The 23955-nt window shown below is 40.9% G+C and overlaps 1 protein-coding gene across 2 annotated transcripts in view; it reads left to right on the forward strand.

The window, feature by feature from the left end:
* Nucleotides 1-23955, forward strand: part of LOC308407873 (plexin-A1-like) — a 338220-nt gene that overhangs the window by 304646 nt on the left and 9619 nt on the right. For both annotated transcript variants that reach the window (XM_080899801.1, XM_080899802.1), the window contains exons 22-31: nucleotides 4847-4944; nucleotides 5301-5459; nucleotides 7339-7405; nucleotides 12199-12345; nucleotides 12859-13018; nucleotides 14369-14472; nucleotides 14579-14675; nucleotides 17085-17275; nucleotides 20098-20267; nucleotides 20926-21138. In XM_080899801.1, the coding sequence (XP_080755927.1) occupies nucleotides 4847-4944; nucleotides 5301-5459; nucleotides 7339-7405; nucleotides 12199-12345; nucleotides 12859-13018; nucleotides 14369-14472; nucleotides 14579-14675; nucleotides 17085-17275; nucleotides 20098-20267; nucleotides 20926-21138 (1406 nt within the window). The remainder of the gene's footprint in view (nucleotides 1-4846; nucleotides 4945-5300; nucleotides 5460-7338; nucleotides 7406-12198; nucleotides 12346-12858; nucleotides 13019-14368; nucleotides 14473-14578; nucleotides 14676-17084; nucleotides 17276-20097; nucleotides 20268-20925; nucleotides 21139-23955) is intronic.

Below are 23955 nucleotides of genomic sequence, written 5' to 3' on the forward strand. Positions count from 1 at the left end.
TTTCAAGAGCCATAGTATCATCATTAGTCGGATCTCAAGGGACAGAAACTCACCTTATTCTTTTGATGTAGATAAAAAGAGTTATACAGTAAGTATTGCTTTGAATTGACTGAAAAAGAATGTTATGTAAGAGATGTTAAAAAAGATGCAGGAAAGGCAAAGGGGAACAAAGCAAAAAGAAAATTAGATTCACAGTTCCTAGGATTGTTGTTGGCATTATAAATCACTGTAAAGTTATTAAATGAACCAGTATATGCAAACTCCTTGCCAGCACAGCCAAATTTAAATAGTGAACCTGATTTATAAAGACGTCTTACCGCTGAGACCAAGGGAAGGAGAATTAATAGTATGTCAACATAAACTACTCCCCTCCAAAACTAAAAACCAGAGAGCCAAGTTTGCAATCAGCAGTATCATTAAGATGTAGAATCTGGTGCTGCTCCATTGGCTTTGATTGGAGCGCTGACTTTTTGGAGTCGAAGAGTAATTTGTTTGACCTTTTACAGCTTAATTTAATCGCTCTAATCCAGAACGTTGATTCATATTGTTAGAAATAAAATCCCCCTGGGTGGTGTCATAGCTGCCATTGGTATCTCTTTTTTTATTCCTTTCTGTGATTCACCCCGAGTTATTTTTGAAAGGCAACAATTTTGGCTATGAGCACAGACTATCAATCTGTATTTACAAACTACAGATAATGTTAAATCTGAACGAACAGAGTCCTTAGAGCATCTAGAACAGCAGGAATGTAGTAGTGGGAAATGTACTTTCTTTCTTTTGTTTCCTTCTTTGCTTTCCCTTTGTGTTTCTTTAACAAGACAGTTTAACAAATCTAAATTAGTTCCAAGTCAGAAATTTAATTAGGTTGAAAATCATTTTCTTTTGTCCCAGTGTTATTTGTATTGAAAGAGCAGCCTAACATAGATGTTGATTAAATATATATATATATATATATATATATATATATATATATATATATATATATATATATATATATATATATATGTATGTATGTATGTATGTATGTATGTGTGTGTGTGTGTGTGTGTGTGTCTGTATATATATGATTTGAATATATGAAATTTGGTTCAATTTAGGCTTAACAGAGCATTTTATTAAGACACAGCAATGTGTTTCATTATGCCCATGATGGAATTAACAGCCGCTAACTGTTATAATCTCTGGCAGTGAGGTTAGATGAGAGATTTATCTTCATCAGAGCTTAATAAATCCAGGTATTTTGAAGGAAGCAAACCAGATCCAAAATGGAATCAGTTATTGGAACCGAGCCGCTATACAGATTGCAATTTCTGAAAACCCACTTTGCTACTATAAGGGCTAATATTCCAGTGTTTCTATTTTTCACTCATGGACTCTCCAGATCTGGAAGTGAGGCCATGCCAAAACCTGCATTCTTTCTTGTGATTTTCTTTCTCACATTTCTAAATTATAGTGAACATATTGATTGACAAGTTCCTGCCATAGGAGTGTGTAGAGTCCTTTGTTTTCTATATGAGAGCCACTCCTCCCATCGCAATACACCTTGATGACAAAAGTGCTCAGCTTGAGGCTTCTCGCCAACATTTCACCGTAGACCACAGTATAAAAGATGGACAGTGACATCATCTGCTGTTTTCTGAAGTTCCGTTAGGAAGCTTCAAGATGAGCATTTCTGCCGTTGAAGATAGGCAGGTCTGACTGTGAATCGACTTGCTGATTAACTAATGACTTTTCAGTCACAAGTCATTAGACCATGGATAATCCTCCATTTTTATATTTTTTTTAATTTTAACATGTCCCAAAAGTTAGTCCATAAACTCATCAGGAAAGCATTTACCAACATTGTAATCTCTTAATCTGAAGGTTGCCGGTTCGAGCCCCAGCTCCGACGGTCTCGGTTGTTGTGTCCTTGGGCAAGACACTTCACCCGTTGCCTACCGGTGGTGGTCAGAGGGCCCGGTGGCGCCAGTGTCTGGCAGCCTCACCTCTGTCAGTGCGCCCCAGGGCGGCTGTGGCTACAATGTAGCTTGCCATCACCAGTGTGTGAATGTGTGGATGACTGAATGTGTAAAGCGCTTTGGGGTCCTTAAGGACTAGTAAAGCGCTATATAAATACAGGCCATTTACCATTTACCATTAAGGCAGAGGGCTGTGATCCCATGGACCTCTATAGCAGTGTTTCTCAACCTTTTGGAGCCACGGCACATATTTCACATTAGAAAAATCACAAGGCACACCACCAAACAAAAATGTCACAAAGACCATATTGATCATTTCCCCCCGCGCACCAGGTGTAGTGGAATTGGCTCAGGTTGTCTCCATTATACTTTTTTTGCTTTCTTCTGACCATTCGCATGCTAGGGCCTTCATCTGGGTCAAAATTAACACTTTTGACAGTGTTATATGTTTAAAAGTAACCTAGTCAGTTTTGAAGATTAACAATGGCTAACACTGAGCAGTGCTGGTTTTCTAACACTGGAATATTTCTAACATTTTGAGTTATTTTCCAGTGTTAGAAAATTAGCACTGCTCAGTGTTAGCCATTGTTAATCTTCAAAACTGACTAGGTTACTTTTAAACATATAACACTGTCAAAAGTGTTAATTTAACACTCAACAGTGTTGTATTTAACACTCAGAGGTGTGGACCTATATAGACACATTTTGCTGTGAGGATACAATAGCTTCCAGGATCTCAATAGAATATGGAAAATTTTATATTTGTATAAAATTAAGAACTTAACTTTCCCCTGCCGACAGTCTCTCTGAAAGCAGCTGTCCTAATGTGATTTGTATGTGTACGTATGCTCATCACAGTTAGATTTACTCTACATTGTTTTAGGATTACATCACAAACAGAACATGTTTAAACTCCGTTTTCCATAATCCAAAATCCCAAAAGTGTGAGTACACCTTTAACTTTGGGTGTCAGGTAGGCACAGAGGTAAAAGGTGCTTACGTATTTTATTGTTATGTCTAGACTTCCTTCCGTAACCGTCTGTATTGCCCCCAGGGGTTGCCGCTGTAATCCAATGACTTGGGTAAACCAATGCTCCTAGCTTTATTGCACTGCGTGACTGCTCTCACCCTAAGCTTGACAGCCACGTGACACACCTACACACACACATCCACGCATACACACACAGTCTTGCAGATTTGTGAATCTACAAACCTTAAATCTATCTTGGAAAAATTGGTGAAGACCCTGCCTGCGCAGTATGTACATGCAACTCCATCTGTCTAATCTCATTCTATCTCGCTCACACTCCCTCTTTTTTCCAACACGCACACACATGCGCACACATTGCACTCACCATCCACCCTGGAGGCCGAGAATCTCATTTAGCACTTTACAGAGAGGCCCAGACACTTTATTATTGCATGTCGGAGGAGAGAAAGAATAGATGTTACAGTGGTACAAAAGGATGACGACAGAAAGTAGGAGAGAGAGGGGGAGTGGTAGATGTGATGTGTGTGTGTGTGTGTGTGCAAGGATGACACACAAAACCAAGGAGAGAGGGAGAAATTAAAACAAGAGAGAGAGTGAGAGAGAGAGAGAGAGAGAGAGAGAGAGAGAGAGAGACCAATGATGTGAAACAGTCAAAAATAAGTGCGAGAGAGAGAATTAAAGCGATGAGGAAGATGGAGCGAGTGAGCGTCAGAAAGGCATCTTCAGGGGGTTTCGCGTGTTGTTGATAAGTAGTGACAGGTGCCAGCCAGTGGAACAAGCAGGGTGCACCTCTGTACCCAACCCTGACACACACACACACACATACGCAATGCTGCTATGCCCTAATGCTTCATCCTTCCTTCTACTCCTCTCCATCTTTTCCCTCCCGCTCTGTTTGACAGAGGACTCCCTCTCATGCTCGGCTGGTTCAGGCCGGTCTGATTAGACTTTCGACATTCTAAGAAAGTTCCTTAAACTGATAAAAAGCCAGAGTTCCCCATGTGACAGCGGGTTATTAAAAGATTCAGTTAAGGGCGTTTAAGTAGTATAACACATTCACCCCACTAGCAGGTGTGATTATACCAAACAAGTAGAGTTTAACCGCTAACATCGCAGACAGAGATAACGTGTGAGATGGCTAAAGCTCAGGACCGTAAATTCAAATTCTCGTCTTATCCATATTCAACTGGAGGATGCTTTGAGCCACGCGCACACACCCCAGACCCCGATGTCAAGAAGACAATCGTGTCAAAATTGTCCGCTGAAATCATCTGAAGTGGAACACGCCGCACGGCAGCACAGCAGGAGAGGAGAGTAGCCAATCAGTCTTACCTCGCTGTTTAACAAGCCAGTCTGAGCTCATCATATGTCTGCTTGCAGACGTGTTCGGAATCTCTCTTTGCCCAGAGTGAGTCATAGATTCATTACTTGTACTGTGCGTATCGCAATCTTTTGTGATATTGTTTAAGGAATCCAAAGCTTGAGGAGTCCTATTATGCTTATTGGTGATTGTATGTTTTCCTTTTTGGACTACTAGAGCAGCTTTCAGTGTTTCACAATTCAAAAATAGCCCCTGAGTACATTCACTGTCTGAAACAAGCTGTTTCAGCACCCCTTCCCTTTTAAGCCAGCTGCTTTGTGATCAACACAAGACTTAAATAGTAGGTTCGGGGAGCTTCTGTGCTCACAGCCAGCGCTATGTTCCTGGGACCATATAAGGAATATTCACTGATATCATACAGACCTACTAATTTTAAAAAGTCTTGGAATCAGAGCAGCCTGAAGCCTGAGCCTTTGCCTCACCGCTATTACTTTCACATACCTCTGACCTCATTATTTGAAGTGACCTCTCATGAAGCAGCCCTTTAACCCTGTCTACAACACCCAACATCTCCAGGTCCCTGCCAATGTTGAGAAGGCGCTCACCCTGTTCGGCCAGCTGCTGACAAAGAAGCACTTCCTGCTGACGTTCATACGAACCCTGGAGGCCCAGAGGTTTGTCATTATTTACTCGTATATTTCATAAGTGTTCTTCATTTTTAGTAATATGGTGGGAACGTGTGCTTTTACAAACGTGAATGCATCAAGAAAAAAAGAAAAGAAAAGCAAAGGTATGTTTATGAAAGCAGTAACACATTTTAGGAGCTCTACAGTTACTGTAAGGCACTTAGCCAAATGTTTTATGACTAAACAGAGTTTAATTAAGATAAAATGTGCATTAATATTTAAATGAATTGCTATGAGGTTAACGGCGCGTACGTATTTCCAGGAACAATTCAGATGGGGCCAAACAAAAACAAGGTCAATCACTTGTAAAGGATCCTTTTTTAAAACATTGAATGTATTTGTAGGTCATTTTCGATGCGGGATCGAGGCAATGTGGCGTCTCTGATCATGACGGCCCTGCAGGGGGAGATGGAGTATGCCACCGGGGTCCTGAAACAGCTGTTATCCGACCTGATAGACAGAAACCTGGAGAGCAAAAACCATCCCAAACTGCTGCTAAGGAGGTGAGGAAGTAAAGCCAGCATAAACATATTATTTAAAAAGGGATATCTCTTTAATGTTTCTGTTTTCTTTTGTCTAATTTTACTTTTTCATTTCAAGTATTAGTTTATATCAAACTTTGACTGCAAATGGACCGGATCTATATTTCTGCTCACTTTGCTCATTAAAATCATCATCATCTTCCAGAAAAGCAATATTAGCATAACGGACAGTTATGCTAATATTAAGTGTTCAGTTTTGACAGTCCACCTTCTGAAAGCTGGAAATCAGCAGAATATCACAGGTTAACGTCTTAACCTGCAGGAAATCATAGTTTTTAACCAGTCATGGTTAGCTAGCTTTATACACTCACACACCACTTTATTAATGCTGACATGTAATTCTCACAAATATCTGATCACATGGATCAGCTCAGAGCGCTTAGGCATGTAGACATGGGCGAGACGACCTGCAGAAGTTCAAAGTGAGCATCAGAATGTGGAGGAAAGGTGATTGTGAGTTTGAGAAACTGCTGATTTGCTGGGACTTTCCAACACAAGCATCTCTCGGGTTTGCAGAGAACAGTCCAAAAGCAAGAAAATATTCAGTGAGCGGCAGTTCTCTGGGTGTACCAGATGTATGTGCAAGTTCTTTATCAAAATGGTGATATTTTTCATTCTGAAATAGAACTACTGCGATCCACGAATGTTCATGGGCTGTTTTACAAAAACGCATGATTCATTTTTGATTAAGATGCTAAATGACAGATATTTACTTGCATTCTTAAACAGAAAATCAGTTTCAGTGGTTAAACTTTATGCTTGATTCTCAGAGAAGTTTCAGTGTGTCGGCTCAAATTTGGGTACAAAGATGTGAATTGAGTAGTTTTCAATTTTAAACGGGTTTTTCGCAAATTTCTCAAATATTTGTGTTTTCTTGTTTCCGTGACAGATGCTCTAATCAATTTGATAAGCACTCTATTGTCTACAGGGATATACTTTTATTTTGTTAAAACGGTTTTAGGAAAGACTTATCACAAAAATCCTCATGTCCATGTCAGTTTTTTCGGATAATTCTTTGGAAATCAAGAGCAGCTCCTTCACTCCAACCAGACTTAAATACTGTTTTTGTAATGAGTACCATATGATGTCATTCTTTCTGCAGAGAGTTCAAATGTACAGCAAATACAAAAATGCTGCCAAAGCACAAAAACACAAGGGAAACAGAAAAAATGCCACAAAAGAAACAAATGGAAGTTTTTCGGAAGACAATAATGTGACGGACCAGCTGCGGAAGTGAAAAGCTAACAGAAAGCATCTTAAAGGCTTATAGGATCTACGATACTGTATCAATATTATATAATGCGAACAACCTTTTTATCGCCGTCACGACGAGATGAATCCTCCTCCTCTTTGAAGTGTGTCTCTCTGCGATCCTTTTGCTTTCTGTCACTTCTGCAGCTGTTCCGTCACATTTTTGTGTCCCCAAAACACTTCTGTCGTGTTTTATAAAATGTTTTTTTCATTGTGTTTTATTTAACTTCCGTTGTGTTTCACATGCTTTTGCAGCGTGTTTCTGTTTGCTGCTGTTTTCTTAAGTTGCAGTACAGATTTGAAAAATTTCCATGTGATTTTGTCACAATGTAATAATGTAACACGTCAACTTTAATGGACTCTGGTGAAATGAACTTGATTGACATTCATTTACACTGAGTATATTTTTCTTTAACGATTACTTATTTGAATAAATAAACCTTTAATAAAAGAATTGCTTCATGTTTATGAGGGCTGAGAATCTTTTCTTTTATCAGAGATATCAGAGCTCTGTTGGTCTGTTGTTGTTTCCTTTAAACGTCTCTTTTCAAGCATCATGTTTCTGCCTTCTTTTCTCTGTTTGCATCAGAACCGAGTCTGTCGCTGAGAAGATGCTGACCAACTGGTTCACATTCCTCTTGTATAAGTTCCTAAAGGTAAGGAACGATCACTCGCATTAATAGTCTTAATTTAACGCTCCCGACTTGTATTAATTCTTTATTCCATTTACCTCAGTGTGTTTTTATTTAAAAGCTTTTCTTGTTTGGCCTTCATGTTTTCTTCCCTCAGCAGTGCAGAACACATAAGAGTAAATCATCAAAGCCTCTAAGCAGCACCCTTTTCTTCTCTGTTTTTAATGACTTTTTTTTCTTTAGGTAAGCCCACAGATCTTCTCCCCTCACGTAATTTTACTCGTGTAGCTGACACATCCTCTCCACTGATCTTTTCTGTTGTTCTTTTAGCTCACATCTTCTCTTCCTCTGATTTCCCTTTCATCTGCCTCATTTCTTGTTGTCATTGCTCCGCTGTCAGTCTCCTTTCTGCCTTGAGGTCGTTCGCCTCACCAGGGGGCGGGACGTCGGTCGCGTTGTCCTCGCGCGTCGCCCTTTCCCTTTATCTTCTCCCGTCCGTCATCCCCTACTCTCGCTATTGCACAGCCGAGTGAGGCGATTTTCTTTTTTTCTTTAATGCTTCTCTCGTCCTTCTCATTGGGTTTCCCCTTCTCCTTTCCACACTTTAATTACATACGGAAAGACTTGGAGCTGTCCTCATATGCCAGTATAATCCTAATCATATTAAGAGTGCAATGTGATAATTATTGGAGTCACAGCAGAAAAGAAAGTTGAGTAATTTTGGGAAAGAGAGGGTGGACTGTGTAGAAGACTGTGTTAAATTGCGCATTAATCTCATTGTGATTAATCAATAACTGGAATATTACAGGAATAAGTCCTTAAATTCTACCAAAACAAACAACCGTAATTACCTAAACTGCTTTCATTGTCATCATTATTAATATTATTTTTATTTCTATAAAATCTCTAAATCTGGAAACTAATAAATACACAGCATTCAGTGCAATGTAGGAATGTGAGCCTCTTCCTCTCCCTGTACAGCCAGAGCCGTCATCATACCCCTAAAATGTAAATGTCAGGATACAATTAGGCAGCCCTAATGAAGGCAGCGTGCGGAGTAAAGGCAAATTTCATAGACAAGCATGCAGCGGCCGAGCAACGGAGGCAGAAAGCCGAAGCGTAATGCTGTAATGTATGCTCGCTCTGTCTCGTTAGCAGCTGCCCACCTAATTGGCCCAGATGCTAACGAGCTTCTTAAAGCGTGCAGCAATGGAATGACGGAGAGAAGAGGGGAGGGAGAGGTCAGAGATGGGCATCGGAGGTGGCGGAGAGAGGGGAGATGAATGGAGGTTGCGGGTGACAATTAGGAGTTAGGAAAATAGAGAGGTGAAGAGAAAGGAGCAAGGAGTTAAAGAGAAAGGCAGGGCAAAGATGTGAAAAGAGGGCAGAGAAAGGGGAAAGCAATGAAAAATAAGGATGACAGGAAGCAGGAGCAATTTTTTGAAGTGCAAGTGAATAAAATGAGGAGAAAATTGTAAAAGAAAGTTTAAAAAAAAAAAGCTGAGAAAATTGGGAGTAAAGAATACAGATGTTGCTGACTGATAATTTAGTTTCCTAATTTGCCCAAGTTAGACGCAAAAAATCTGACCTATCTTATCAGTCAGAAAACAGTTTAATTTTAGAACAAGCTAATGAACTAAGTTAAGCAATAACCATTATGTGTGTATTTAAGACCGGTTTGATGCTATGAATCACATCCTTCTATAAAAAGTCTTCCAAATATCGCCAAAACGTGGAACCACGCATAAAATCCCACACACTCCATGTCACATCAGTTTGCAAAGCATGGCTAACGTTAGCGACACTAGCACAAGCAGAACATGATGGCCCTTTGCTCACACTGAGTGGTTATATTCTAGCTTGCTTTGTCACAGCCTTCATGCTGAGGTGGATTTTTTTAGATTGAAGTACTGCAGAACCACGCTGGTTTGCACGATTGTCGTCTGTCGTACTTGTTGAAACCTTTTTGTAACACTGAGAGAATGATGCGGGCTTCTGACTTTAAAGGTACAGTGTGGTAAATATGACCACTAGGTGTCAGTAGTTCACAGATTGCCGTCAACTGAATTTCAAGTACCTCCCAGTTCAAGTACACAATCAGTTAGTCGACTGTTTATGTCAGATGTTATTACGTGTCCTCGTTTCTGGAGGAGGCTGTAAAACTTTGTAATAGGACTCTGATACGAATTCTGTCTGATGACAGCGATGCTGATCCGAGTTGTTGAGGATATTCTGAACTTTTCTGTTGATAAGCGCTGCTGTTTTTGCTGCTGTTAGTGGCTGTTAGTGGGATAGATCTAGCATTGGTGGACTTTGACACTCAATCAACATAAGCAACTGTTGTTGTTTTAGCTGGCTAGTTGGCAACTGTTTGGAGAAGGGAGGGTCACATGTTTAATCTGCTGACAGTAAATAATTGTGACAGTACTGGGAATAACTAAGGATGTTTATTCGTATTTCCATGTATTAATGCTCTGACTTCAGTTTAAGAAGCTTGATGTGTGGCATTTTATCCAGATGCAGGTCCCGTTGTCTCTTTCGCTTCTTTGGTGAAAGGGACGCCTCTCAGATGATAAAACATAGGTACGATCCTTCATTTCTTGAGTTTGAAGGTGCAGACGCTGATTAAAACACCTACAGGTTCTCTTCGCCTCCACCTTTGGTGTACTACATATGTGGCCACAAAAAAACACAATTAGGTGGAACGGCGATGGCCATTTTAGCCACTGTATTGAAGACAAACCTCCTATTCCTTTTAATTTTTACACTGGACTTTGCAATGTAATGTGTGAATATATATGAGGGAAATAGATGAAAAAGTAAAGAAGGAAGATGGTGTAAGAATAAAGAACTGAGGATTTTTATTATGGTGGAAAAGAAGGAAAAAAGGACGCAAGGGAGGAATGCACGCGCTAGAAAGAAAAAGCGAGTTGTTAAGTGTGCTTGAAGGTGAGACGGATAAATTAGTACTTTCCCCTGCTCTCAGCTGGACCTCATGCATCTCTAGCAGACGCACACGCGCACACAGTCTGAAGTGTCTCCCTGAGCACTGCGCGGTCGATCATTAAACTCTCGTCAGGATGAGTATTGGCTGTGATGTGTCCTTTCTCTCTCCTCTAAACTGCCGCTACTTCATTCGAAAGTGTTTTTCCTTGGGCCCAAGTGATGACTAATGACACTATTGATTGGCAAGTGTCTTTGATGGAGCGGAGAGTGGGCAACATATTTATAACATCTATGGCTGGTCGCATAAGCTCGGCTCCGAGAGAAGGCTGAAAAGATTTACGTAACGCTGCTTTCAGCCTCCCTCTGGAACAAAAAAAAGGAAAGATGTTTACATAACACCACTGTGTCCTTCACATCTTGAGACGTCATTCCGGGTAGGTCTGAAATTTCATCTCGTTCGTTTACAGATCATTGACAGTGTTAGAAATTGCCAGGATTTGTTAAAGAAAGCCAGAAATTCAATCACTAGTAACTAATTTAACTAAAGTTATTTTTTTTTGATGATGATGATGATGATGTGTGTTTTGCATAATTGAGGAAACTCTAAAAGTTGCTTTTTTGATTTCACGCTGTAAACATTTTGAGGCATTCTTTATTCAGAGGTAGAAAATACGGGAAGAACCGTATGACAACAAAGGAGGGAGAAAAGCAGCTGCCGCACCTAATTTATCGCCTCTGACTGCTCACCACGGCACAGAAAATTGCATCTGAATTTGAACGTCTGGGGAAACCAAATGTAAAATCCTTGGTGCCGTTTTATCGGACGCACACGGACAGATAGGCTATAAAGGGGGGAGTGAGAGGGAAACGTGACTGTGAAGAATTCTTTTTCATGCAGTTTTCCAGCCATGTCAGTCGCCGGTCAGCATGGTCCGTGATGCATTAACTTGGATGTTACTCTGCACACAGTTACAGAAATATTCCATCTCCAGTTTGAGCAAATGAATCCTGTTTTTTTTTTTTTTTAAGTTTTCACCGTCAAGCTCTTTAATTATTCATGTATTTTGTCACCCTCTTCTTGAAAGATGAATGGATAAGTCACGATTCCAAAAGTGTTCATTAGGTACACCTTTTCAACTGCTCATTAACACAAATATTTAATCAGCTAGTCACACAGTAGACTAAACTGCTGAAGTTCAAAGAGAGCATCAGAAGGAGGAAGAAAAGTGAGTTTGACGTAGTTGTTGGTGCCACACAACCATCTCAGGTCCAGAATGATCCACCTGATCAGTCCACTCAACCCAAACGTCTGGGATTTGGTGGAATAGAAGATTTCCCACCATGGATGTATTCTGTGTGATGCTGTCATGTCAGCATGGGCCAAAATCTCTGAGGAATGTTGAATGTATGCCACAAAGGATTGAGGCTGTTCTGTAGGCCAAAAAACCCCAACAACCCACTAGTGGGAATGTGTATCTAATGAAGTGGCCACTGAGCGTAAATTCTACCCAGTTTTTGTTGTTTTTAATTGCTCTCCAGACACTTGCAAAAACACACACTTACCTCATTTACTCATTTATGTGAGCGCCTTACTACACACAGCATTTTGCATCGCTGTTATTAATTTACACATTTAAGTATTCCCAGTGTCTTCAGAGTAGCAAACGTTCTTAGGAACCAGATTTAAATTGAATCACTGTGTTTATTAAGTTCTGTTAGGGGTTTTGTTTATTTTCATTTTAAATTTTGGGGGGATTTTTGAATTATTGGGCGGTTTTCCCTCTTTAGGACTGTTTCTGACATAAAAGAGAAAAATCGCGCTGTGTTTGATCTCCAGATAACTCGTCTGTTTCTGCCTCGTCTCTCGCCAGGAGTGTGCCGGGGAGCCTCTTTTCATGCTTTACTGTGCCATCAAGCAGCAGATGGAGAAGGGACCCATCGACGCCATCACAGGAGAAGCCCGCTACTCCCTTAGTGAGGACAAGCTCATCAGACAACAGATTGACTACAAAACACTGGTCAGTAAACTCGCTGTGTCTCGAGGCCCGTTTCATCTGCTCGGGACCGAATCATTCGATTTGTTAAGTTTTAGTCACATGAGAGTCTAAACAGTCAGCTGCTGAAATGCGGGTTGTTAAAGCGTGCGGTGCATTTGGAGGGAGTTGGCCGTGGACCGTCCCATTTGCTGCCCAGTGTTAACAAAACAGGTCTAGCTTGGAAACATGCAGGCAAACCTACTCATCAGCGGGGTCTGCTACAGTTGTTTTGGTCCGCTCCCAAGTGCGAATGCCGAGTTATTATGTTCTCAAACTGCCTAAATAGACGAGGGATGTGTCCAGGTTTGAAAATGAGCTGCTGTAAACAAACTGGGTGCGAGAGTGATGCTGGACAACCTGAACAACCGTTTACACCATTCAACTAACCAGTGCTCATTGTTTGCAGCGTTCTTGACATATTCCTGATAAAGCCTAATTTCTTTTGTCTTTTCCATTTTTCTTCCATTTTTATGCTTTTTTTTTTAATGTTTCCAGACGCTGCACTGTGTAAATCCAGAGAATGAGAACGCCCCGGAGGTGACAGTCAAGTGTCTCAACTGCGACACTATCACTCAGGTCAAAGAGAAGCTGCTCGATGCCGTGTACAAAGGCAGCCCCTATTCGCAAAGGCCAAAGGCTTCTGATATGGACCTGGGTAAGACATGCAGGACTGTATGTGCAGGCTTAATGAGATAAAATCAAATAAAAGCAGATTCATTTGTTTTTTTCCAGTCATTTTGTTTAGACGTCTGCAATAAGAATTGCATAAATCCAGTAGTCGGGTGAGATCAGTGCACTGTAGCTCATTGTCCCATTTTAGCTTTAATGAACATACTACATTCAGCGATGCCTTTAAGCCCAGATTGCCATGACGTTAATCTGAAAAACTTTTTTGATGACTTAAAAGCATTAGAAAAGTCTAGAAACCCATATATATGTATGTAATATATGTGTATAATTTAAATATACATTCAATTCAATTTTATTTATACAGCCCCAAATCACAACAACAGTCACCTCAAGGCGCTTTATATTGTAAGGTAGACCCTACAATAATACATACAGAGAAAAACCCCGTATGAGCAAGCACTTTGGCGACTGTGGGAAGGAAAAATTCCCTTTTAACAGGAAGAAACCTCCAGCAACACCATGCTCAGGGCGGGGCAGGGCCATCTGCTGTGAACGGTTGGAGTAAGAGAAGAAAGACAGGATAAAAGACATGCATAGATCAGATTTTAATGGGCAAAAACTGATATCTGTATCAATATGGACTTAGTGATGTGTTAGGAATGAAAGGATGCCACATTGTTTGATGGAAATAAAAGTGATCCAGCAGGCTTGTCCATTTTGCCAAAACTTAAAATGACTAACTCAGTAGTTAGTATGGCCCGCACATTCTTGTATGCATACCTCACAACTAAGAAGTTTAACTTACTTGATGCAGCTCTCTGATTAAAATGTGTTTCTTTAATTATTATTATTATTATTTTTGGTGTGACAGCAGTTTATCCATCCAACAGATTAAAATATCTCGAGCTTTTACCATAAAGAACCCTGCTCTCATTTTAGCCCCTCCCTCAGTGACTCGGGTTGCTGCTAACGTTGCTTGCTTGCTGCACGATACTGCAGAGTAAGCATGCGGCATCATTATCTGGACTTTTAATGTTGCAAATAGCCACTCAGTAAGAAAAACCAATAAGCTTAAAGAGAATAAACTGCTCTGTGGAAATGAGGCAAACGACAGAGTATCAATTCTCTGTTGTTCTCGGGAATGTTAAGTCCAGGGACTTTTCTCACATTGGATACAGGCTTTTGATCAATTGTTAGTTGCTTTAATGTAATTTTGCAGTGTAAAATTTAATAAACCTACTAACTACCTCTTTTACATTGAAGATATAAAAAACACAAATGCAAAATGATGGCAAGTGATACACAGTTTCATGACACACACATGCAATTTGTGTTTGTGCTTTTTGCCATCAACTCGGCTTTCCTCTTTTCAAAGAATGGCGTCAAGGTCGGATAGCCAGAATCATCCTGCAGGATGAAGATGTCACAACTAAGATTGACAACGACTGGAAAAGACTCAACACGCTGGCTCACTATCAGGTACACGAGCACAAAGCAGGACAGACGTCAAGAGCCAGCTACTCAGCAAGAGTAATACACTGAATATTTTGGTGGTGTGTGTGTGTGTATTGTTTTTGTTGTGCAGGTAACAGATGGTTCAGTGATTGCCCTGGTGCCAAAGCAGAACTCTGCCTACAACATCTCCAACTCCTCCACCTTCACCAAAAGCCTCAGCAGATACGGTACGGCTCCCATTCCCATCGTGCCTCGATCCTGTTTAAATCAGTCTGTCAATGATCCCCATTTCTCTGACCGCTCGCCTCCCCTCAGAGCCTCTAACTCGCTTTCATTCAGTCTTTGTCTTTGTTTGTCATGGCCATGATTGGGGTACTTTTTTTTTTTCTTTTTTTTTTTACCTCCATCTGAGTGAATGGCAATCCTTTTTATCCACTGCCATCAGCGCAGGCCAAGGCTATTCCACGGCTATTTCCAAGCAGTCCATAAATGACAGGCATTAAAGTAGACACCTCGATCCCCAGCTGACAGAGTGAAAAAGAGATGGAGAGAGAGAGCGAGAGGACACGTAGCAGTCAGATAGACAGAGCCCCAGCAACAGTATGGTATTTTCCACTGGAAAATTAAACCATTTAGAGGATAAATTACTCTGAGGTGAGAAAAAAAACTGAACCCTCATCTGATGCTGAGTGGGTATTAACCCTCACACATGCACAGCTGCTATCATTGCCGCTGATCTGCTGTAGCCCCAAATCAGTGTGGCTGTTCTCCAAAAACGCCTGTGCCAAAAAATGAAATGTTTAGGTTAGAATTTGAATTTTTTATTTTTTTGTGTGTGTTTTATATGGAAATGGAAAATTGACATGCTAGTTTTTCTGCTGAATGCCGACTCTGATGTCAATTGCGCGACCTGAAAATAGTGGAAAAGTCAGATGTGTCCTTTTTCCCTCAAATGTAGCATTCAGAAAAAATAGTGCTGGTCAAAGTGTTTATTTTCAATGACAGCTGTTCTCAAACTGTATTTCTAGCATACCTCATGCCAAAATGAAAAAGCTAAAAAAGATTCATGCCCAACTCCCAACAATTATTTTATTGAGCATCAGCAAACTTCTTCTTATTTAATATGAAGCATTCATTGTATTTATTCATACTTCGTATTTACTTCATATATTTCACCTGGCTGTCATGACAACTTATCCAAGATGTAACCCTTTTACGTCACATCAAAAAAAGTGGTCCCAGTTTGGAGCCTGGTGGGACGCCTATTTTGTATGTTTGAAAGGTTAATATATTATTAACTTAAACACACTATTGTCAGGATTCCACACGTTGTTTAAACTGACTCTTTATCTGAAATTGTATTTTATGCTTTTAAGGCAAATAAATAGCAGTAGAAAACTGCTGCCTGTTTACACACCAGCATTCTGTCTCCTTGGAGTCATATTTCTTGCCACCTGATGAATGCATGTCCAATATTCACCCTCCTTGCAGCTCAGAGTCTTCACCTGCTGATAGAAATATTTGACCTTTAACTTCTAAATCCAGTACTATTCAAAGCTACATGTTGGCAGGTGTAGAAATGTGTTTTTTGCAGGGCATTTTTACAGCATCTGCTAGAGAAAATCAACACAACCACAAAACTTGATAAGCTGATAGATATTACCGAGGGTTTAACAGCACAAGTGGCCCATATTATATGCAAGTAGACGTATGATTAACTGAAATATGGGAGTACCGACTAAAAATTCTTTCTCACTGCAAATATGCCAGTTTCTATTGATTCTACTTGGAACAAAATAAATGGTTTAATCAGTGCATCACACAACACCTACACTGTTTGAGAATGGCATTATTGAGGACCTGTTTCATTTCTGAACCTCTCTTGTAGTGAACTATCTCACACTGCTGCAAGGCTCCAGCTATTTTGCTCCACTGTGAAAAAAAGTTTGGTTAAAAAGTCTCTTTGACTGTGTCCCTTTTGTTTGTTATTATGATCCTGTTGGTGTGCCTCGTGCATGAATGTGTGCATGTAGCGGGGTGTTATTAGAACAGGCAAAATTGTTGGCCACCAATGGTCATGATGAGCTTGGAATCAAAGCCACTCAGCACCCCACTGGCAAAAGCAACAGCAGCGCTCTACACCATCCCACTCAGCCTCATTCACTCTTCTATCCCATGCACTCCCATTACTCTCCATTTCACCCCTCTCTCCTGACCTTTTTGACTCTCCGTCCATTTCGCTCGCCCACTCCCCCTTTTTTTTCCCGTCACCCCCCTCCACCCTCCCCATATATTTACTTCTCCTCTATCATCCACACTCCTTACTGTCCTTTCACCAAGCATGTGGATGGTTACACACATTAGCATCTTTGGTCTCGCCACCTCTTCTCTCCAGTCCAGCTTTCTACCCCAGAAACAAGAGATATTCAGCAGATATTGTGCACCTTACCTCCCTGGCACATTCCCTCCCCCCATCCTACATGAAATAGTCACAGATTTCTTCTTGCTTTATTCCAATCATGACACTCTCACAATGAATAATGAACCAGACACAGATGGTAGAGATTCTGGGTCAGTTAAACCATTTTTGAGTATTTTCAGTAATTCTACAGTAATTCTGTTTTTGTCTCATTTAGAGAGTATGCTGAGGACGGCCAGTAGTCCAGACAGCCTACGTTCTCGAACGCCCATGATCACCCCCGATCTGGAGAGCGGAACCAAACTGTGGCACCTGGTGAAAAACCACGACCACTCAGACCAGAGGGAGGGCGACCGGGGAAGCAAGATGGTCTCTGAGATCTACCTGACCAGGCTGCTGGCTACAAAAGTAAGGGGCAGGGGTGTAAACAGCACTCTCTTCTTTTTTATATATATATTGATTCTAGTCAGAGTGGAAAAACCTCTTAAACAGCACTTGAAACCATCAGGGGGACACTAAAACCTAATAGTAAAACTCTTCTTCAGCATTTTCAGCTCTTTCGTGCAGAGTGATTCACCTCACCTATTTAAAAGGAGAGGAAGCTTCTAATACAGAGTGTCCCCACATCTTTGAGGGGTCTTTATCTTTATCAAATTACATCATCACAGACATTGATGAGAATATTTATGCAACTAGCAATTGGTTTGTCATCACAGGAGATCAGGTCAAAGACCCACTACATTCACAGATTGAAACTTCACAGAACAGACCCACAAGGTAGAAAATTAGAAGGCTTTTTGCAAGCCCACGCAGGAGACAAGGGTTGGCGAGGGGATGAATACTTATATCAGTGTCTGGAGGCACTGAGAACCCAGTATACAGCCACTCTTGTTACACACATAATGAGTAAGAACATATACTCCAAAAGTGTAAATATACTTTGGGTCTGGGGATACAGTAAAGAGTAAAATCTGAGACATTACACAGCCTGTGCAGACAGATGGATTTATTAAGATAGGAGCTTATCTGTTCCAGTAGAGAATAGACAGACAACAAGGGGGGAAAACACAGCTGAAATGCTTTCTGTGTAGACAAAACATAACGCCGGGCTGAACAGATGGTCCCCAGTTCAGTCTTAGAGAAGTTGAGCCGAAGGTAGCCATCCATCATGGTGTTTGGGTGGGCTGAGGTGTGCTGTGAGACAGCTCGTTAGGAAGGTACAATAGCTGGGTATCGTCAGACAAGAGTAGGGGGACCAAGCACCCATCCTTGTGGTACGCCAGTGGAAGGAAAGTGACAGGACACAGATAGAAGTGCAGTTTCAGTGGTTGGTTTTGTTTTCCGAGAAGAATTTTGGTAGAAAATTAGTAGGCATGTATGTAGTCCCTCTCTTTAAGTGTTAATAACTCTGTCTGAGTCTTTACATTGGGCGAGATTGCTTCAAAGCCTTTATTGTACATGAAGCAAGTGAAATGTACTGACTAAATGTGTTACCGGTGAAGCTAAACATACTCGTAACCATTCCCTCCATCTTGGAATCTTGCATTACAAAACAGGCCGCCTGTCTTTGCCCCTCTCCTTCATTGTCTTTCAGTTCACCTTCTCCTTTCTAATTGTAGGAGGGGGGAGGGAAATGTAGCAATGGGCAGCAGTTACAAGCAAGCTGGCTTTTCAATTTCCAGTGGTAATAAGAAAAAACAGATTAATAAAAAGGTGGGCTTGTGGTGCAGAGGGTAGGGAGGCAGATACACAAGGTGTCAGAAGAAGAGTAATTTGTTGAGGGATTGAAGATTTGGCGATGTATGATGAAAAAAAACTGAGAGGCAAATGCAATTCAGAAGCTCATCTTGTCCTTGTCTCTCTTATGGCTGCCTTTCCAAACCCGTTTGCCCCGGCGTCTCGTCTATGCAGATCTACCTGCTTTCATTCACAAGCGTTGCAGGAATAATTCCTGCTCCATTTTGCAGCGGCTGACTAAATATGATCCCGACATATATTTCCTCAGTAATAGATTCTGCCAGATGGAGAAGTCGGGGTGACAAATGTGGTGTTAGGGAAATTAATTTAGCTACATTTGAGGTAATTATGTTGAGGCATTGTCATTGGAGGAAAGCGCTATCCAAATCCAAGAGCCGGGGTTCTGGTTTGTGATTCTGCAGCGCTTAGTCAGCAGAGCAAGTAAGTCTCACAGCCAGAGTTATCGCTGTGATTCCCACTGGGGCCATTCATAGTAACAATGTACACGCTCGAGGCCCATTCAGGTGCTGTGGATACAAGTAGCTGGAAATGGTACATTATATTCTGCTTCACAGTGCCATGAAACTGCTTATGTTGATGCTGGCTTCCTGAGCTCTGAGATATTCCTCCTTTCTAATTAATAGTCAGGCTGATTTGAAAGGGAAGCATATGTGGGAATGTTTTTAATCCTAAGAAATTATTGCACACATATGTAGAGAATCAATAAAAGTTAGGAAAAAAACCCCAAAACAAACATTGAGCATAGAGTTACCTGATCCAGCTCTTCATACAGATCTGCTGATGGCTCATATGAAAAGTGTTATTAACCCACTCTGCAAACCACTTCCACCCCAGCTCCTCTATTTCAAGTCATGTTCGCTCTTACTGACTGCTGCACTGCTCTCCTTGCCTTTTGGCTTTCTGTGTATGCGTTTAGAGCGGTGAGGAGGTCCCAGAACAGAGGCACACTTCCATATATAAATTACAGCCACTAAAATAACAGTCCTCTTGTGACTAAAGTGGTTCTGACAGAAATATCAGAAAGGTCAGAGCGATTACCATAATATGGGAACACCACCTGTACTAAAATGTCAGAATGCTTGTTCAATATAAGAGTGCAGCTTATGCTTGTATATAATCATCATTAATATCAAAGACCTCTAAGCCATTTTGACCGGTGTGGTGGGAATCACAGCAACATTTAAATAAGACTTTCAGTGATTGCCTATAGACTAAAAACAACCCGACAGTGTAGTGAAAACTGTTGAGAAAAGTAAAAAAAAAAACTAAGTACATCCCATAGAAATTAAAAGTAGCAGCCAGATGTTTGATCAGCAAGTGTGAGCACCTCTATGTTAGCAGAAGTTTAGTCAGTTTGTTGGTCTGTAATAACCTCTCGAAATTATTAAAACAGTTGATATTACAGCTACAATTACTGTTAAAATATTCCTTACATTTCTTTTTTAAAGTACACCCTGATTTCCTTCATTTAGGGTACGTTACAGAAGTTTGTGGACGACCTGTTTGAGACCATCTTCAGCACAGCCCACAGAGGTAGCGCGTTGCCCCTGGCCATCAAGTATATGTTTGACTTTCTGGACGAGCAGGCTGACAAACACTCCATCACAGACTATGATGTACGACATACCTGGAAGAGCAACTGGTGAGTCAGAAATCTGCAGCCGCTGAAAAACTAATTCCCCTTAAATGTAAAGTGTTCTCGAAACCGGATGTAACCCTGTTCGGTTCAATCAAATTTCACCTCCAGCATAATGAGATCTTCAGGCGCTTTTCACGTTTGGCCCTGGTGACATTTGCGCTGGAGTCTAAATCTCGCTGAAAATGACTGCAATCAAAGTGCATTTCAAAGAGATTTGAATGGATGCCAAAATATAGTAATAATCGCAGTGTCTGCAAAGTAAATATCCTTGTAAACAATGCTGCACTGAATTAAATCGATACATCCAAGTCTGCAAAATGTATAGAAAAATGTAAAAAATGCTGTGTTGGGTGCTTCCTATAATAAGATCTTCAGACTAGATTTGCAGTGTTTGTAATTCATAAATTATTTAATAAAATTTTGCGTTTCCGTAGCAATGAAGAGCATTCGTCTCCAGCCACACAGCTGCTACGATCCCCGAGGACCCCGGCACTGCCTGTGTGCATTAAAGCCGGCTTTAATGCACACAGTGAACTAATTAGAAAAAAACAGAACTACAAGTGGAATTAAGCTAGTGACGGAAAGCACTTAATCACACGATGTTACATTTTTATTTCGAAATAAACCTTTTTTGGGTTTTATTCTCTTGCTCTCTCTCCAGTCTCCCTCTCCGGTTCTGGGTGAACGTGATCAAGAACCCACAGTTTGTATTCGACATTCATAAGAACAGCATCACAGATGCTTGTCTGTCCGTGGTGGCCCAGACCTTCATGGACTCCTGTTCAACATCGGAGCACAAACTAGGCAAAGACTCGCCTTCAAATAAGCTTCTCTACGCTAAAGACATCCCCAATTACAAGAACTGGGTCGAGAGGTGAGTCAGAGTTTGACCCAAACGCGAAGACTTTGAGAACAGCTACGTTTGATGGGAGGACACCTTTTGTATCCGCAGTTTAAATGTTAAAAGTTCCTCATGAGCTGTGAGAGAAAAATGAGTTGGAGCGTTATAATCAAAGTTAATTACACTATTAAACTATTAAGCTAAAAACAGCCGTAAGACTGTAGCAACGTTACAGGCTGAACTTTATCTGGCATTTAAAGCATAATAGTTGGATTAAATTACTGCAAAGAAACCACTCTGCAGTAATTACAGCTGTCTCGATCACTATATAATACAGTGTACTATAAAGAGTGAGTAAAATTACAGTGAGAGCTGCTCCATATGGATCAGTTCTAAGACAAAAAGAAAGAAGAAGACAAAGGTTTCACTGGATTTTGCTAAGAAGCAGCCATAGCCTCTTAATCTTCTGCCCAACTCCAGGATGTTTAAGTGATCGCACCACCTGCGGTTCCACTTTAGGGGCAAGAGGCGCTCTGTTCATGTTTCTCCTTCAATTCATTCAAATTTTGTGTAATTAAATTTACCTGAATTCAATTCAATTTAGTTTTTTTTATATAGCACCAAATCTCAAGAACAGTTACCTTAAGGTGCCTTATATTAGTATATTATATTAGTTAGGTAAAGTCCCCATAATAATAGAAAGAAAAACGAATTAGATGATTTCCTGTAAGCTCGGACTTGGCAACAGTGGGGAGGCAAAACTCCTTTTTAACAGGAAGGAACCTCAGCAGAACCAGGCTTAGGGAGGGGAAGCTATCTGCTGCTCAGCAGCGTGCATTACACCACCTCTACATACATATATATGTGTGTATATATATATATATGTATATATATATAATGTTGATTTTTAATCCTTTTTAGATTTCCAGGTTTTTCACTGCTAATGGTAAAACAGAAGGGCTGATAACAAACACCATTCTGGTAGAGTACAGCGTTTGATACCTGCCCAAATATAATGCCCACCTAAGTACATTCATAATCTCACTAAGCATTTTTTTTTTAATCTAAAAAAATGGCACGATCGATAATCAGTTCATTAGTGGGCAATCCTATTTCTTTTCTTTTGAAAGCTGAGCTAGCCCCGGTGCTCTCCTTTATATGTTTCTACAGTGAGTAGCTGTTGCGGCAGTTTCTCAGTATTATTCAGCTCCTTCTTCAGAGAATCTTGTCCCAGGGTGAGACATAATCCATCTCTGCCATCCTGAACTGTGGCTGGATAAACTAGCCTTTGTTCTGCTCTGAAGATCTACTGCAAACTCTAACCTGAACCTGCAGCAGGTCTCGAGCTGGTTCATTCACAGGACCAAGATGGCCGATGCAGCAGATCACATCACTGCCTGCTGTAGACGGCCACAATCCACAATAGTGGAGCTGGAGTTAATCCACTGGATGAGAGACGGTGGAGAGCGAGTGCTTGTCTTCTCAGTTGTTTGTTGTAAAGTCAGGACATGTAAAAGTATTTGCAGTGCAGAAACTGATAACATATAATGTATAATAATACTTAAGAAATCTTTCCTGCACATAAATGCATGTGCACTCTACTGTCACAAACAGAGTCTAAATCTGTGGGAAAACCGCTGTGTATTTCTTTATGTTGAGCAGCTTGAATTGAATATGCTGCAGGAAGTAGTGTAGCTTCCACAGAGCTTTTGGAGGAAGCGTGAGATAAGGATTTATAGGTAAGATTTAACTGGGTGCAGTTGAACCTTGCTTCCATTATGCCTCCAAACCTACACTCTCCTCCCAGCGCTGCCCTGCTGCAGTAAACCTTGAGATAGCCGAGATATGGATCGTGCACACAGATCCAGGTACAGCTCAGTATTGGGATGTTTTCTTAATATATTGTGTTTTTACCTGCCTCACTTTCTACGGACCTTTCACTCTCCCAGTGCAGCCAGCAACACTGAGTCGATAATACTAAGGTTGTTGTTTCACTGAGAGCATCACCATCTCAAAAACGAAATATTAATGAAATATGAATGAGTAAAGGATGAATCAGCTGTTACAAACCCAGCTAGGTTCCCGTCAATATCCATAAGAGTCACAAAGTAGTCACCAAAAAGCTTACAGAGGATAGGATGGATAAAATATAATTGGACTTAGAACTGAAATGTAAGAGCCAAATCAAACTGTTCTGTTTAAAAAAGAAAAGAAAAGAAATGCTAGGCTCGCTGGCTTTCCTTTCGAAAACAAACATTACAGAATAAATAGCACGTCTGTAAGTGAGTATCTTACAAAGGAAGTCAACTAACTGTGCGAGTGTGCTAATCGCTGCTTCCTGGCCCTGCGTCCCAGTGTTTTAATGCCCCTGACAGGACTAAACAAACAGGTTATATAATCAAAAGCTGGCAGGCAAAAAGCCTGCAGAACATTATACATACGAGGTACTTAAAAGGATCAGTAACAGGTACCCTTTCGTAGCAGTTAGCAAGAATGTACGGAGCAGGCTACTCACTGATCACAGCAGCCCTGAATGACAGTCTGACAGTCGTAACCAGTCAAATATGGCAGCAAGAGGGAGACAGGAGAAACAGTCAGGCGAGGAGGGCAAAATAAAGAGCACATGTATGCACCGATCAGGAGCTGGGGCTTGCAAAGGGAATGCTAAGCAGTTTTGTTACATAAGGGGGAAAGAACGACCCAGGGCCCTAACATCAACCATGACAACGAAGCCATCAATTCCCGAGTTACATAAGCAGGTGGGCATCTGAAAAAACTGAATTTGGCTTTGTTTTCCTATGTTCCCCTCACCCCCACGGCCCCATCAGACGCTTGCCTGTCCCTGAGATT

Source organism: Rhamphochromis sp. 'chilingali' (genome assembly GCF_963969265.1).
Source record: "Rhamphochromis sp. 'chilingali' genome assembly, chromosome: 12".
NCBI classification, from domain to species: Eukaryota; Metazoa; Chordata; class Actinopteri; order Cichliformes; family Cichlidae; genus Rhamphochromis; species Rhamphochromis sp. 'chilingali'.